General features: G+C 36.1%; 3 protein-coding genes and 1 non-coding gene across 4 annotated transcripts; 2 read left to right on the top strand and 2 right to left on the bottom strand.

Moving 5' to 3' along the window:
* On the top strand, positions 325-406 carry TRNAS-GCU. Its single transcript has one exon. It is a non-coding gene; the product is annotated as a tRNA-Ser (tRNA).
* Positions 688-3,873, bottom strand: LOC104734678 (gamma-tubulin complex component 3-like). The gene is made up of 2 exons (XM_010454304.2): positions 1,486-3,873; positions 688-1,363 (listed from the first exon to the last, which is right to left on the bottom strand). Exons 1-2 carry the CDS (start codon positions 3,729-3,731, stop codon positions 1,102-1,104), a joined length of 2,508 nt encoding a protein of 835 aa, XP_010452606.1. The 5' UTR covers positions 3,732-3,873; the 3' UTR covers positions 688-1,101.
* On the top strand, positions 5,287-14,546 carry LOC104734677 (kinesin-like protein KIN-7L, chloroplastic). Its single transcript, XM_010454303.1, has 26 exons — positions 5,287-5,712; positions 5,999-6,043; positions 6,670-6,708; positions 7,000-7,304; positions 7,395-7,492; positions 7,598-7,687; positions 7,950-8,002; positions 8,537-8,602; positions 8,676-8,729; positions 8,851-8,910; positions 9,321-9,399; positions 9,655-9,722; positions 10,441-10,503; positions 10,630-10,734; positions 10,966-11,070; positions 11,200-11,307; positions 11,389-11,535; positions 11,663-11,812; positions 11,976-12,131; positions 12,413-12,622; positions 12,741-12,881; positions 12,972-13,097; positions 13,197-13,247; positions 13,439-13,486; positions 13,583-13,738; positions 13,850-14,546. The coding sequence occupies exons 1-26, from the start codon at positions 5,659-5,661 to the stop codon at positions 14,408-14,410; spliced, it is 3,138 nt and encodes a 1,045-aa protein (XP_010452605.1). The 5' UTR covers positions 5,287-5,658; the 3' UTR covers positions 14,411-14,546.
* LOC104734676 (calcium load-activated calcium channel) lies at positions 14,946-15,798 on the bottom strand. The gene has a single exon (XM_010454302.2). The coding sequence runs from the start codon at positions 15,747-15,749 to the stop codon at positions 15,159-15,161; it is 591 nt and encodes a 196-aa protein (XP_010452604.1). The 5' UTR covers positions 15,750-15,798; the 3' UTR covers positions 14,946-15,158.

Below are 16,559 nucleotides of genomic sequence, written 5' to 3'. Positions count from 1 at the left end.
TTTCAAACTTTTTTTTTTTTTTTTTTTTTTTTATAATCAAGAAGTTTCACCTTTTTAATGTGTATAGTTTTATTGGACTGAAGATTACTTTTTTACATTTTTCGTATTGAGACATTTGACGACGGACGGATATCCCCTAGTAAAATATTTTTGACATATTGAAATTTTCATTATTATTTTTTATTGAGACAATCTACAAAGAGACTCATAAGATATTTTTTAAGTTTTGCAAAATAAAGTAAATATAAATTAATTAATCAATGTCATATAGAATAATATATTTCAAAATACTAAATACGTTACATCTGTTATTCGCACAACAAAGTCGCTTTGGCCGAGTGGTTAAGGCGTGTGCCTGCTAAGTACATGGGGTTTCCCCGCGAGAGTTCGAATCTCTCAGGCGACGTGTATTTTTTCTTTTTTTTTCTTTTTCCTTCTGATGATTTAGATTTCGATACTGTATAACTCATTCCAAAAGCTCTTGTTTGATTTAACTCATCTGCTTCACATACACAGATATTTATGGGGATGAGCATCACATCTACGACCCTCAAAAGTTTATTTTCGAATGCAAGAGAAAGGTTTGCAGAGTCAAAATCAATGTGAGCTAATAATGCTCGTGCTCAATCTAGAGAGTGAAAATTCAGAGTTTGGAGCCTTTCACAGTAAAGGAAATAAATACACTTATGAAGAAGCAACTGATTCCTTCTTATATCAACCAAGTCACAAAACAAATCATACAAATCAGTGAACCACATGGATGAAAAAAAAAAGACTAAAAAGCTGGAGATGATCAGACTGATAGCACAAACCTTCCCTAATTTACCAACAACAAAGAATCTGTTTCCCAATCCTAAACTTTGAACCAAGCCATTGAAAAACAATCTGTGCAAAAGACAGAAAAAATCTATGAGGCAGTCTCATAAATAATAAGAAACAGATTCTTCCACGCATCTAGATTTTTTAAGTAAAGAACCTCTGCATCCCTGGTTCAGGAGTTCATGCTGCAGTCAGCGGTTAGTGAAAGACGTAGATCATGTCTTCTTCTATTGCTAATGTGCAATATGCTTTTCAACTAAACCTGCTACTCTTTCAACTTTCTTATCCTTTGGAATGCAACCGGCTGTAGAACTCAGTGAAGTCAAGCCGGAAGAAGAGAAACTTGAGATCTACAGATTGTTGCAGAGGCAAAAGAGATAGGAACCCGTCGAGTGAAGATGTGTATTCCTTTGCAATACTGTCCATATCTTTACTCATGCTTTGAAGAAATTCACCAGCACGCTGTGTTAAGCCCTTCCTACCCTCACTGATCCATGAACCGGGCTCTTCCGATTTGTTTTTCTCCCGTCCTGATTCTTTAGATCTGCAGGAAATCAATGATATGAGAAATCAAATTATGACCCTAAAATCGGAGGAAGATGTTTGAGCAAAAGTTCAAAGTCTACTTTTGTTTGAATTTAAAATAAATTTTTAGACAAAACTCACCTTATTTGCAACTCGTAAATGCCTTCATACAAACGATCTGCATGACTCCTGAACCGTAATATAAGCTCAAACAGGACAAAAAGTGATTCGCGGATGGTCTGTGACTGTTCACCCAGAAGAGATTTTCCAACAATGGCGTTGAGGTACTTCTCATGAGCTGCCAAGAGATCATCCAGGTCTTTAGCAGCTTCCATCTCTTTTGAGAAATTAGACCATGACACCTCCAATACCTCAAACATGATGTAATACTGAAAGTTAGTAACAAAATGGTTCATTTCATTCCAAAGGACCTGGCACCGTCTCAGGGCTGAGAGCAATTGCAACTTCACCGAAGTTTGGAGCTTAACGAATGAGTTAGAAGTGATGCAATTTGGTTTCATGGTCTTCCAAATTCCGATAAGAGCATGCTCTACCCGTTTCAACTTCCAGAGAAAATTGAACACTCTCAGGTATTTGGACAAAACAGACTCAGTAAACACAGTATCTAATGGAACCCTTGCCTCATATTCCAATGAGAATACATCCCAGCCTCTGTCTCCACTGCCATGAGGCATCATCTTCACCCTCAATCTGTCTAGCATGTCACGGTCATCATACTGCGCATTTGATGCTCGTATTGCAGCCTCAAGAAATCCAGCTAGCTCAAATGAACTAATATTATTTGCTGGCTCAGAAAGCTTAGGCCCTACAATATCCATCAAGTATTGGACAAAATCACCTTGACCAAGTAGTAAATAACGCTTAATCGCAAGACAATGCTCCTTAAACTTATATCTCTTATATAGAACATCCAAGAGATGCTTGTCAATTCTCTTTGCTGCCTCAGTAACAAGATGTTCAAGTGCATCCGTTTCACCATACCCGAGACCTCCTCGCCTAGTCGTTGTCCCAGAGGCAGCTGCTGCTTCTGAAGCTGCATCAGCCCACCCATGATCATCACAGCAAACACGAAGAAAGTTTATAGATTTCCCAGTTCTCAGAATTCTCTGAGCTAGACTCGGTGAAATAAAAGACGGAAGCATCGCTGGGTGGAGCTTATAACCTTCTCTCCAAAGCAAATCGACTTTAACCGGCTGACCAACGACAAAGAATTCACCAAAAGTATCTTCCAACTCCCCTTCTAGAACCCAACTTCTCACCATTTCAAACAGCGGAGAACACACACATCGAAGCAAATTCATCATAAAATCATGAACAAGCGAATCACCATGCTGTGCGTGCAAATGTATAGCCCCAGCCATCGCACCACCTCTCAAAACCTTACAATTGTCAACCAAAATAGCCATCAGTCTCATTTTCACCATAGGCTCCGCGAACCAAACCGACAACCTCCTCAAAGTAAGGTAATTGTTTGAGCTAGCAGATTCAGAAACCAAAGGAATAGGATTCATGGCCTGCGCGTCGAGCACAGCCAATAGCTTATAATAATCAGAGAGCTCATCTTGCAATGCAGCACAAAACGCTTGCCCAACAGTTCCAACTTCCTCAGCTGGAAACCGATCCATACTCTCGGTAATAAAAGTCTTAACCTTTCTAAACAACCAGCCAAGCTCAGAGAGCATACGAACCATTACCCTAGTAGCTCGAGGCACCTTAACCGAATCCTGCACAGCGTAACCATCTATCGCACTGTTAAATTTCACATATTTCCCATCAATACCTTGGCAAGCGTACAAAACATCCTTAACTAGAACCTCCTCGTTCACTTCATTCTCTTTCTTAACCAAAACCGCATACATTCTAAACGCCTCATCATGCAAATTCTCAGGATCTTGACTAACCAACAAAACCCCATTGTTCAAATCCTTCTTCTTAGCCTCACCACCGCGGAAAAACCCATCACCAAGCCCCAAATTAGGTAAAAAAACCGACGAATCGAGGCCATTAATAGCAGATTTGCGATCATCAGAAACGATTTTAAGCAAATAAACGAGAGCCCATTTATTGTTGACACTACCGGGACCAGTCTTGGAAGCGAACTTAGTGTAGAGATCGGCGAAAGCGAGCGCGTCGGAGGACTTACCTTGAGTAGCGAGACGGCGTTTGAGAGACTCGGCTATAGCGGTGGCGTCGGGAAAAACGGAAGGTTTGAGGCGGCTAGTGAGGATACGAGAGGCGTAATGGAGGGGTTCGTGGAAGGCGGGAGAATTGGGATCGAGATTAGGGGTTTGAGGGTTTTGGGTGATAAGGCGATGAACAAGCTCTTGTACTAGATCTGCTATCTTTTGCTGATCGTCGTCTTCCATCAAATCAAGCTTTTTGCCTTCTTCTTCGATTTCACCTTTTTTTTATTTTGATTTTGATTTTTGGGGTTTCTTTCTTCTTCTTCGAATTTGACTTTTTGAAATCGAAAGAGTTTTGGAGTGTGGGCGAGTGATAGAGTAGTGAAATAGAGATGGGCTCTTTTGGACTTTAGAGCTGTGTTAGTCAATATTTTTTTTTTTTTTCCTCGGCGGGCAAATTAATATGTTGGAATTCAAAAACATTGGAAAAAGAATAAAAAATTGCAATTTTTTTGTTTGTGTGTGGGTGATTAAGTTTTATGAACTAATAATATTATTTGAAAAAGGAGAGAAAAAATTAGGAAAAAAAACAAATGTGTGTCTTTGAAATTAATTTTGACAAATTTAAGTTGATCATATGTTAAATTTATATATTTTTTTTGGATAGTGGCAATTTTGAGAATTTTCTCTATAGAATTAATAAACAAACACATAGATATGAAAAAGAATCTCATATTATTTAATTCTTAACCATAAAGCTCCACATTTCTAACAAAAAGGAACCAATCAAAATATGTACTTTAGAAAAAAAATTAATTAGCATTTAAAAAAAAAACTCTTTTGTTTGATCTACCACATTTATGTATTCATTGAGAAATTTGAAGTTATTTATATAAAAGATTTTTACAAACAAAAATCCTAATAGGTATAGAGGAAGAAACTATATTTATGTAAATTTACATGTGACATCTGTCATTGGTGATCCAAATAGAGTTTAATGAATTAGTAAAAGATGTTTTACTTTTTACTCTCATTATTCTCATCATTCAAATTACAAGATCAGAATAAAATAATAATTTTTTTCCAAAACCTATTCTATATATGTAAGAAAATATATCCATATAAGAATCACTTGCTACTTGTCAACAATTAATTTCTCCATATTCTTTTTGTTAATCTCTGATTGCACACCATACCATAATCTTTTTTCTTTTGTGTGATTAATTTACTTCCATATCTCTCTCTAATCATAGTGAGCCAATAATAATGACATACCAAAAAAGTTTAGAAGTTGTATCTATATATAATTACTTTTTTTTTTGTTAATCGTAGCTTATTTTATTTATTTATTAATCTTTAACAAAGAAAAGAATACGATGTCTCCTCCTCCTTACAACATGCGTGAAAGCAAAATACGTACATTCTACAATGTACGTATACACTCTTCTTCTCTATCCTCTCTGTTTCTTTGACCTTTAATGATGTTTTATTGTTTTTAGTTTACGAGTTTACGAGAAAAAAACGAATCATATGAAAATCCAAAACTTATAAGATTAAGGTGTTAGTTTAATCGCTTCAAAGGCAAGCGAGGATTATTAATTAACAAAAAGTAAAGACTCTTTTTACACAAATCGCAATCATCTAACTAATCCTTTATTTTATAATGTACAAGTCATTGTGCCAATAAAAACTTGACACGTCAGTAAAACAACAAAACTAATTAAAAAGAATATGTAAAACAAAAAGTGATCCTGGGAAAAAAAAAAAAAAACAATTACCATTTTTCATTTTACAAATAACTGCAACAAGAAAAAAAAAATCTCTTTTACAACTGTCTTCCCCCATGATCTCATCAAATCCATTTCTTCGATTCAATTTTTCACCAACATGATTTCATACCAAAACTTTTTTAAACAAATCTCTTCATTTTCCTTAGTCCCAACAAATTTTTCACTATTTCTCTCTGTTTTGCAACTAAATCCATTTTATTTTTCTTCACCATGAATTGAGTTCGTTTTGATTAACATGTTCTCTTTTTTTCTAATGTAAGAAATGTGATTATGTTTATTATCTTTCGCTCTTGATCTAATATAAATTTTTTTTTGTCTCTCTCTTTATCTCAGATCTGTCGACATAGAAGATAGAAAAAAATAATTTAACGTGAGGAAACATGTATTTTGCTTTTATACAATCCAACGGAACGAACGAGATTGAAAAACCAAAGGTAACATAAACTATTGGCAAAAAGGTATGATTCTTCACTATCAAATCCATAAGTTTTGTCTACTAACTGTTTGTCAAAATGGGTGACACAAAATTTTGTTTAATACAGCAGCACATAAACGTATTACGGCTCTTACATAACTCTTTTTCACTAAAATTTATTAGAACTCTACTGTCTTTTGCTGTACACCAACAAAGATTGATTCCTTTCAACTTTTTCTTTCAAGTCTTTTAATAAATTATTCTTTGCAAAGTTCTCATTAAACAATCATTTTTCGTGTGTGCAGATTGTATCAAATTCAAGAGTAAAAAAGCATGCCTCATTTTCTAAGGTTTGTTTTATGAATAAATTTGAACAGTTTTCATTTCACTTGCATGATATTGATATATAGGTAGCTATATTCATAATCCATGTCTGTTAAGTATCAATCTTTGCTTAGATTAATTCACGGCTGACTAATGATTCTTATACTAGCTTATGATAGATATATATATATATATATATATGTTAATTAACTCATTTAGCAAATCGAGATATAATTAGTTCTCTAATGTCTCATAACCACTTCACCTCTGATTTTTTTTTTTTTTTTTAAAACAAGTTTTGAGAAAATAACCCACTCTAATCTCAAGTTTATTTTAAAAATTAGAAGTTTTTTTTTTATGTTATCAGAAAACTGGAACTTTTAGATCATAGTTTTGTTTAAATCGAGTGGAATTTTACATAGCTCATCATTAACAGAAAACATTTTATTCATTCATATTAAGTCAATCTTATTTCTTTTTCCGTACCTAGTACGGGTGGTATACTAGTTAATCATATTTACTTAATTAGAGATGCTTCCTCTTCTTCTTCTTTCTTATACGACGTAATCACTCTCTCTCTCTCTCTCTCTCTCTATCTCGCATAGTAATTATCCTTTTTTCTTCTCTTTTGCATGCGATTGGGCTTTTTTAGCGGCGGCGATGCAGATGCTACATTGACCCTGCCATTGAGGTACTCCCACTTGGCCTCTGTAATGTAATCCCCCGTTTGTGTGAACTCGAAACCTAACCCACATTTTGTTATCCAAGTGTTTTCGTATTCCTGCAAATTTGTGTGATTCTCTTTACTCGCTTACCAATTAAGAGCTTTTAATACTCCCAAATTCCAATGCTTTCGTGTAATTTTGTTATTTGCTCTATGAGTTTCTCTCAGAAGATTTTGAATTACAGTTTTGGAGTTTAGCTCATAACACAGTGAATGAAGCATATATATTTGTTAACTGATTAAAAAGAGTATATACAGTTGCTTTCAGTTTCGGAAAGGTTTGAATTTGGTATCTGTCTGATGGGAGGATCTAAAAAAGTATCCAAGTCTAGAAATGCTGGATTTAGCAAGTTGAAGGCTGCTGAGTCATCGTCTTCAACAACCACCTATTCATCAAAACATTATCCTGAGACATCTCTGGATGATAATAGCTATAGCTCCCTTACTTCTTCATCTCCTCTAGGAAGCAGCAAGCTTCTGTTACAGTATTCAGGGAAGGTACCGCCTAAGCCTTTGCAGTCCAAAGAAAATGTCACTGTCACTGTTCGTTTTCGTCCCCTCAGGTGTGAATTTTGGAACTGGCAACAACTCATGTTAGATGTTTTTTTTGTTCTGTGGATTTTTTTTGACATTGGTTTTGTGCTTTGACTTAGTCCAAAGGAAATCTGTAAAGGGGAAGAGGTTGCGTGGTATGCTGATGGGGAAACTATTGTGCGGAATGAGCAGAATCAATCAACGGCTTACGCCTATGGTTAGTCTTCTTACCTGTTTTTGGCTAGCCTTCATGAGTTTCCTGTATCATGATGTCAAATCCAATCTGCTATATTGTTTCTTAAAGATCCGTCTTTCCTTGCAGATCGTGTTTTTGGGCCTACGACGACAACACGCCATGTCTATGATGTTGCTGCTCAGCATGTCGTTAATGGTGCTATGGCGGGGATCAATGGTATGGACTAAACACTTTGTATTAGCTGACCGGTCTAGTTAAGACTTTATTCTTTAGAGTTTAAAAAGATAGGTATAGTATCGAAGCTTACCCCGAGCTACAGTACCATGAACAGTTGCATGACCATTCATTTAAAAAATAAGATCTTTGAGTTGCCAAACTGTATCTAGTTCTTGTTCTAGTTTCTAGAATACTTTTGAGTTAGATTTTTTTTGCCAAATTGATTCTAATGTAGTGACTTTGAGTGTTAATCCAACCACAGGGACCATTTTCGCATACGGAGTGACAAGCAGTGGAAAAACTCACACTATGCATGTAAGATTTACTAATCTATTTCTTGCTTTTCATAGTTATCATAATACAACTTATTAGGTTACTACCTTGTACAATGTACTTCAATGTGTCATCACAGACATGCTTCTCTGTCAGAGAATCATTTGTCTCTTCCTTCGTTACTGGCTAAATCACTGAGTAGTTGAGGATAAAAGTTCCTCTCCTATAGTAGCCATAACGATTAGCAATGGACCTCGATGTTTGGATCCTAAAATGTTGTGTGTTTGTATTGGATATTATTCTCCTTCTAGCTAGTGTTGCTCTGTTGACCCTATTAACCCTTTTATTTTACTGTAGTTAGCATATGGCTGCGCTCTTTAGGTTAGTTCTCTACTTTAGACGCTCTGCAACCTAGTAGTCTCTTATGACACCCATGATCGATACATGGTCCTGCCCTAGTGTCGGTTAATTTATTTACTTCATTCTAGAGACCATGTTACGTGTGACTTTAAAGATGTACATGACCTAAGAAGAATTTTATCTCATAAAGACAGTATTGTTTGATTCAAATGTCAGGGGGACCAAAGATCTCCTGGTATTATACTACTAGCCGTGAAGGATGCCTTCAGCATTATACAAGAGGTACTTATTAGGATGTTGATTAGTCGAATTCCCTGGCCAAAGTCTAGCTACATCACACATTTATTTCTTGCAGACTCCAAAACGAGAATTTCTCCTACGTGTTTCCTACTTTGAAATTTATAATGAGGTACTACTCACTACATGCTTTTCTTCTCTCCATTCCCTTTAGTCAACTTCACCAGTGGTGCTGAATGATAGTCAGATTCTGCCTTTGATTTTTCTTAGTACTAAGGTTCATTTTACTTCAGGTTGTCAATGATTTATTGAACCCAGCAGGACAGAATTTGAGGATCAGAGAAGATGAGCAGGTACCTATTTCAGTACTTGATCCTCTTATATACTTTCTGTTGGTGACATGCATAGTACTGATTTCACTGTCTCATATATATATTTGTTGTGAGTATAGTGCTCATCATAGAATCCTAAAACCTGCCACATCATATTTTTTTTTATTAGAGTAGACATCTATTCTCGGCTAGATGCACTTGTTCCATTTTTTTAAAGTTAATTTTTTTGAGGATCATGCAAATCCAATGTAAAAGGTGGCCTGATTATCAATATTTGAATGTTCTTGGTCACATTTCGTATTCAAGTATACTAGAATTGAACCTGTTGACTATTGTATGGGCTAAGAAATTACTATACTGTACTACTTCTATTGTGTTGTGTCTTTCCCTCTAAAATTATACACTGAACCTCTCTTTATTGTCGATTGTAGGGAACCTTTATTGAAGGGATTAAAGAAGAAGTTGTTCTATCCCCTGCTCATGCGCTTTCTCTTATAGCAGCTGGAGAAGGTAGGCACTTCCATGTTTCTCTATAATAAAAAGGCTTATTCTAGAACCTAACGATTCCAGCAAAGACTCTCCTGGTCATTGTAAAATTATCTTAAGATTTCTTTGTCAGCAAGTGTTTCCATTTACCATTTGCGGTTCCTTTTGTGTGATATGATATAGCAATTTTAATGACTAGTTTTCTCTTTCTTGATTCCAGTAGTTTCTTTATGTTTTATTATGCAAGTCACCTTGATAAAAAAATTCATTTAATGACAGAGCACCGACATATTGGATCCACAAGTTTTAATCTACTTAGCAGCCGGAGCCATACAATGTTTACCCTGGTATGTTTAATTTCTCTTTCAAAGATTTATTTCTTTCCCCTCGTCCATCTCAATTCTCAATTTTGTTTATCAATAGAAAGTTTGCAAGGAATTATATAGCTCTTTTATATTATCATACATTTGGCTACACTTCACTCTCCAACTCTAAGCATTTTCATCCAAGCATTCTTGGCACTGCCACTTTTCGACTAATGAAGTTTTCTATAGGCAATTTCACAGAAGCTCAAATAATTTCGAACCTTTCACCATACTATGATTAATGCGTGGTTAAATTCATTCTTGACCTCAAATATTGACCATGGCCTTAATAGATACTTGATTCTTAATCATATAAAATATTTTAAATGCTTTTGGCTTTAGTTTCAAAATGTTTTATCTCAGATTCCTGGGTTATCGCCAAATTATCATTAGGTTTAATAAAATCAAGATTATAGTTTGTTGTCACCATATTTTTGTGTTGTTTAACTGGGAGGTAGGACCAGTTTTGTGTTCCTTAAGTTCTGAACACTGAAGAATCCTAGCTGTTTCTCTAGTCTTCAGCACAAATTGAACAATGTTTTCTTCTTTTAAACAGCATTTCAAGCAACTCTGTCATACTTATTAAAACCAAGTGGTTTAGTAATGTTAAGTATAATAGCTAAAGAGTTTGGCTTTCTTTTCATATCTATCAGTAAAGTTGTACCGTTTCTGAAAGATGTTATAACTGGTTTGGTTGCAGACCATAGAGAGTAGTCCCTTAGGTGACAATAACGAAGGTGGAGCTGTACACCTCTCGCAGCTGGTATAACATCTTTTGTTTTTATCCCGTGATATTATGTTCAGTTATAGTTTTGTTTATTATTGCACTTTGTGAACACTGAAAGGTAAACAACTGATTAACTGCCCATAATGTCACTTATACCTGCAGAACCTCATTGACCTGGCAGGTTCTGAGAGCTCAAAGGCTGAAACCAGTGGTTTAAGGCGCAAGGAAGGGTCTTATATAAATAAAAGTTTGCTGACTCTAGGGACTGTGAGTTCTTGGTTATCATTGTTTTTTCAAAGCAACAATAGTTTTTTGAAGTTTAGTCGAATTTAAGAACTTCTTTGCCTTTTTTCTTTGGAAATAGATCTGCCCATAGCTGCGTCTTCTTTTTTTCTCTCCTTTACAGCTGAAAACCTTGTTTTTGTTTTTGCCTTCCAGTCATTATGTTAAGTCACCTCCCAACAGCTGAAGTTGGATCGTCCTTTTGCAATTTTGCAGGTGATATCAAAGCTTACAGATAGGAAGGCTAGTCATGTGCCATATAGGGACTCTAAATTAACCAGGCTGCTTCAGTCCTCACTGAGTGGTCATGGACGTGTATCTGTAAGTGTCGTTAGATATCATTTTTAGCGTCTTGTTGCAATAAATGCCACACACAACATGAACATAGGCAGTATAAAACAATTCCTGTGATCGATTTTACTGATTGGTTGTTCCATCTGGATATGATAGCTTATTTGTACGCTGACTCCTGCATCAAGCAACTCCGAAGAAACACACAACACATTGAAATTTGCCCATCGTGCTAAGCATATCGAAATTCAGGCCGCACGGAACAAGGTGTTACTCACATCTATATTTCAGCTCAGTGTAATTCTGTACTGAAGATTCATTCTGGATTTCTAACAATATAAAGTACAGATAATTGATGAGAAATCATTGATCAAGAAGTACCAATACGAGATTCGCCAACTGAAGGAGGAGTTGGAACAGCTTAAACAAGGAATCAAACCAGTTTCTCAGTTAAAGGATATCAGTGAAGATAATATTGTTCTCCTAAAGCAGAAAGTATGTTTTTCTGTCACTATTCCCTTAAATGTCTGCAACAGACCGATGATACTTTACTTTATCGCGATTCAGTTTTAGAAACTTGAAAATTGATTTGCATTCTTTTCTTTTGATGTAATTATAAAAGCTAGAAGAAGAGGAAGAGGCTAAAGCAACTCTCATGAGTCGAATCCAACGGCTTACAAAATTAATTCTCGTGTCTACTAAAACTCCACAAACATCGCGGTTGTCTTATCGTGCTGATCCTCGGAGAAGACACTCATTTGGAGAAGAAGAGGTAAAATCACTTTTAAGCCTTGTACATCCTTCACCTGTCCTTTGATCAGGATGATTTAGATATTTTAATAAATGATATAAAACATAAATCCTCATTTCCCAACAGCATGTCTGCCAATTATTATTTTTGTTTTGGCTGATCTTACTTGACAATCCATGGCCAGCTTGCTTACCTACCTTACAAGAGGCGGGACTTGATGGATAATGAGAACCTTGAATTATATGTTTCTCGTGAAGGGACTCCTGAGACTATAGATGATGCGTTTAGAGAAGAAAAGAAGACCAGGAAGCATGGCCTGCTGAATTGGTTAAAACTTAAGGTACACATTTGATTCTAGAATTTATCTGGCTTTGATAAACTTCTACTGTCGGCTGGTTTTGTTTAATTTCGAGCATTTCCCTCAACATCGTAGCCTCATACTATAGTAAACACTAAACAGTGTCCTGCACATCATTTATCTGGCACTCTGTGCTTCGAAAGACTTATGCTTCTGGTGTGCTTGAGATATCATACAGCTTCATTTCCTCTTACTTCGATTTTCTTCTTTCTTTTTGTCTGGATATGGCGATGTCTAACCTTTCATAACTGTTTTACTATCAGAAAAAAGACGACAGTTTCGGGGGATCAGTCAGTGACAAGTCGAGTGTGGTCAAGTCCAACAGTACACCGTCAACTCCTCAAGGAGAAGGCAGTAATTTTCATACAGAAACTAGACTTACTGAAGACTCTGCATTAGCGGATCAACTCTTAGAGACTAGGGAAAATAAAGAAGCTCATGAAGACAGTTTTCATGAGATTGAGACACCTGAGGTACATTTACAGTTTTTTCTCAGCTGATACCCCATTCCATTTTGCATCAATTAGTTTACTGAGCTTTTTCTAAAACAAGTGATGCACAATTTTTAAGACGTTGTGTACTTGTTCCCAGACTAGAATGAAAATGATTGACCAGATGGAATTACTGAGGGAACAGCAAAAGATTTTATCTGAGGAGATGGCGCAACTATCAAGATCTTTTAAATTGTTGTCAGAAGAGGCTGCCAAAGCCCCTCAAAATGAAGACATTAAAGTAATCTTTGCGTTCTGTTCATCATCTTATTAAATTTTCGATCAAATCTTGCAGAAATTTATCCTCCTGGTTGTGTTTGGAAATATGCAGGCGGAGATTAAAAACCTCAATGGTGACATTAAGGCAAAGAATGACCAGATGGCTACGTTGGGGAAACAAATTTTGGATTTTGTAATAGCATCACATGATGAATTAGATAAATCTGATATCGTGCAGGTGGGTTATCTTTTTCAAACATCACACAGTGGCCATGTGCTTCTTGTTCTGGCACTTATAATGTTGAATTTTCTCAAGTCATTTTTCTCTAATCTTCAGGCTGTTTCTGAAATGAGGGCTCAACTAAATGAGAAATGTTTTGAACTCGAGGTGCTGAAACTCTCTCTGTTTATACAGTACTTCCATCTCTTGATTAATACTGCACGTATATCCCTCCTGCTACTATAATCTTATTCACCTTGATATGATCCGTTAGTACTAAGCCAAAAACGATATTAACAAATTGTTTCAAAATGGATTAGTAAGGAATCTTTTAACTCAGTATTAATTTAATTTTACAGGTTAAAGCTGCAGATAATCGTATCATTCAGGAACAACTCAACCAAAAGGTCAGATAATACCTTGTCTTTCTCCCAAATCCCAGTGTATTTGCTAGTGTGCTAGTGTGCAGAGAAATCTGTAACTGATAAACATTTTTTCTGCAGACATGTTTATGTGAAAAGTTGCAAGAAGAGGTTGCAAACCTAAAGCAGCAGCTCTCTGACGCCTTGGAACTGGGAGATATCAGCTCTGTCACAAGTCACATGCAACAATTATCTGGATCCCCAAGTAAAGACGAAGAAAAAGCCATTGAAGCACAGGTGGAATTCTCATATGATTCACAACATTTTACTGTGAACAATTCTTTTCCCTGATCTTTCTATTTTGATATATGAAAATCTTAACATTATATTCTGACTGAGACATAACAGGCATTTGAGATTGAGGAGCTTAGACTGAAAACTGAAGAGCTAAGTGAGTTGAAGGAACAACTAGAACTCCGAAACAATAAACTTGCTGAAGAGAGTTCATATGCGAAAGAGCTTGCTTCAGCGGCTGCTATTGAGCTTAAGGCATTGTCTGAGGAAGTAGCAAGACTTATGAATGACAACGAGAGACTAGCAGCTGATCTGGCAGCAGTGCATAAGGGCTCTGTTACACCACGGGGCAAGATAGGAAACCTGAGGAACGGAAGGAGGGAAAATCATACAAAGAGAAAAGAGCAAGACAGCTCGTTGATAGAACTGAAGAGAGAACTGATCATGAGCAAGGAACGTGAAGTTTCATTTGAATCTGCTCTAGTTGAAAAATACCAGAAGGAAGCCGAGCTACAAAGAACAGTAGAAGAGTCTAAAGAAAGAGAAGCACATCTAGAGAATGAACTTGCTAATATGTGGGTTCTTGTTGCCAAGTTGAGAAGATCCCAAGGAGCTGATTCAGGTATATCTGACTCAGTATCAGAGACGCAACAAATCAACCATACTGGGACTTAAGTGATAATTTGTGATTAGTTTCTTGAGTTTGTACATTTGTATGCAATTCTCATTTCCTTCGTGGGCTTGATTTTTTTGGTTTGTTGATAATAATACTTGAAAGGAAAGTATCCCGAAGGCAAATCTTTTGTGCAAAGTAGTTCTCTGAATTTTCTAACTTTCCATTTGCTAAAGACATCTTTATGTTCTATAATCAATATACATACACAAAAGGCTAACCAAGTCCGACATGGCATGCTCATCACTTAGCTGCAGGACAGGAACCCTGCAAAACCTTTGATTATGGTGTCTTTCCAGCATCTAGGACCTACCAGCTGGTCAGTCTATCTTTTACAGAAGTACTATGAAGCAAATATTCAATCCCTAACAAGTCTAGTCTTACATTGCTAATGACCCGAGCCTCTCTGTACATTAAACAAAACCCTATCCATGTCTACTATTGTTACCTACATCTTCCATGAACCTCTCAATTCAATCTCTCCATAACAATTCCGTATGCACAAAAATCAAAACTTTGGTGTTACACATGATCAGAAAGATGGCAACGCATGAAACTTAGCATATGAAAAGGAGTTAAATACACAAAGATCCAGTAGTCACAAGACCTGCATCGTTACTACATCAGAAGAGACCAGATCATGTAAAAACCAATTTTTTAAACGAAAACAACAAACTACAGAAACTCAAAAATCAAAACTTTAAAAAGTGCTTAACTAAAACAACCACACTAGATCAGATTCAGAACTGATCAATTCGTCTTAGGATCAGGCATAGGGAACAAACCACCAGCACCAGCACTTCCTCTAGGAGGAGAGAAGCCTAAGAACTTCTGAAGATTAGTCCTTATGCTAATAGAACAAAGCAGATACAAAAACGCCATGGAACAATCCGTGGAATCATCTCCTTTCAATCCTCTATGACTCATCTTCCTCACAATCGTAATCGGATGAAACGGAAGCTTCGCTACAACTTTGCCTTCGAAAAGCGAGTTCAACAACCCAAACACAACGAAGAGAACCAAAGCCACAACGGCACCAGATTTGAACTTGAAGAGAGATAGATCTCGGCTCGATTCCTTTAAGCTGGATTCAACGCGATCTATCTTCTTCGTCTTCGATTTCTTTACTGTTAGCTTTGAGGAAGTGTTATCAGTCTTCATCGTCTCGAGCTTCTTGGAGGCTTTGTCAATGGAAGATTTCAAGGATTTGTAAGAGTTCGTGCGATAGATTAAGATCCATGAGATTGCTTCGCAGACTAACGCCGTGCAGAAGGAGATTCCGACGACGGTGAGACTATCGGCGTACTTGAATGAGGCGAAGAGTGGTATCGCCGTCGCCATTGCTCTCTTCCTTCTTCTTCTTAAGCTCTCACAATTGTGATATGATTGAATTTTTAGTTAAGAGTCAAAGTTATGATATATTTTAAATAAATAAAAATTTATGATAAAAAAAAAAAAAGAAGCCCACAAACAGAAAGAAAAAGGCCAAATGCTTAAAAGCCCACAAACAGAAAGAAAAGGGCCAAAATGCTTAAAAGCCCACTAGTATTGGGTAATAGTAATACTGTAAATTTTGACTTTATTAATAAACGGCATACCATGTGGGTTTGATGACGTTTTTTCTCAAAAAACGACACGGTTTTTACATACGTAAGTGTAAAACTTTTTTCTTCTTTTTTTTTTTTTTTTTTACTTAAGAAGTTAAGAAGTTAAGATGGGGGTTAATAGATTTCATTTGTGTACATTTGTTTTTTTGTTTTTGGTTTAATGTTAAATTTGTGTACATTTAAATCAGAAATACGTATTGTAGTGGTTTGTGTTAGTGTTGTTAATATAAGAGATTTTTTTTATCTTAGATCAAACAAATCATCTACGGAAAAATACGACATGATCATAATTTTCTTGTTAGATCCATAGTACGTTCATAGAATGTAATAAGCACTTGATTACGTTGCACACTTGCACCCAAAGTAGTTGTGGATATAAAAACGTGAGCCAAATAAAAATGTGAAGTGAGACATCCTTTTCTTGGGCTATATTTAGGTAACATAATAATTTTTGGTATCAGTATCACTTATTCAATCCCATTTAATTTTTGTAAGAGGGGTTTTGAATGTATGTGGGGGCATGAAACTTCGTTTATTTATTATG

Source organism: Camelina sativa, chromosome 13 (genome assembly GCF_000633955.1).
Source record: "Camelina sativa cultivar DH55 chromosome 13, Cs, whole genome shotgun sequence".
NCBI classification, from domain to species: domain Eukaryota; kingdom Viridiplantae; phylum Streptophyta; class Magnoliopsida; order Brassicales; family Brassicaceae; genus Camelina; species Camelina sativa.
The sequence above is the reverse complement of the archived record's forward strand: the minus strand, read 5'-3'. Positions and strand labels throughout refer to the sequence as shown.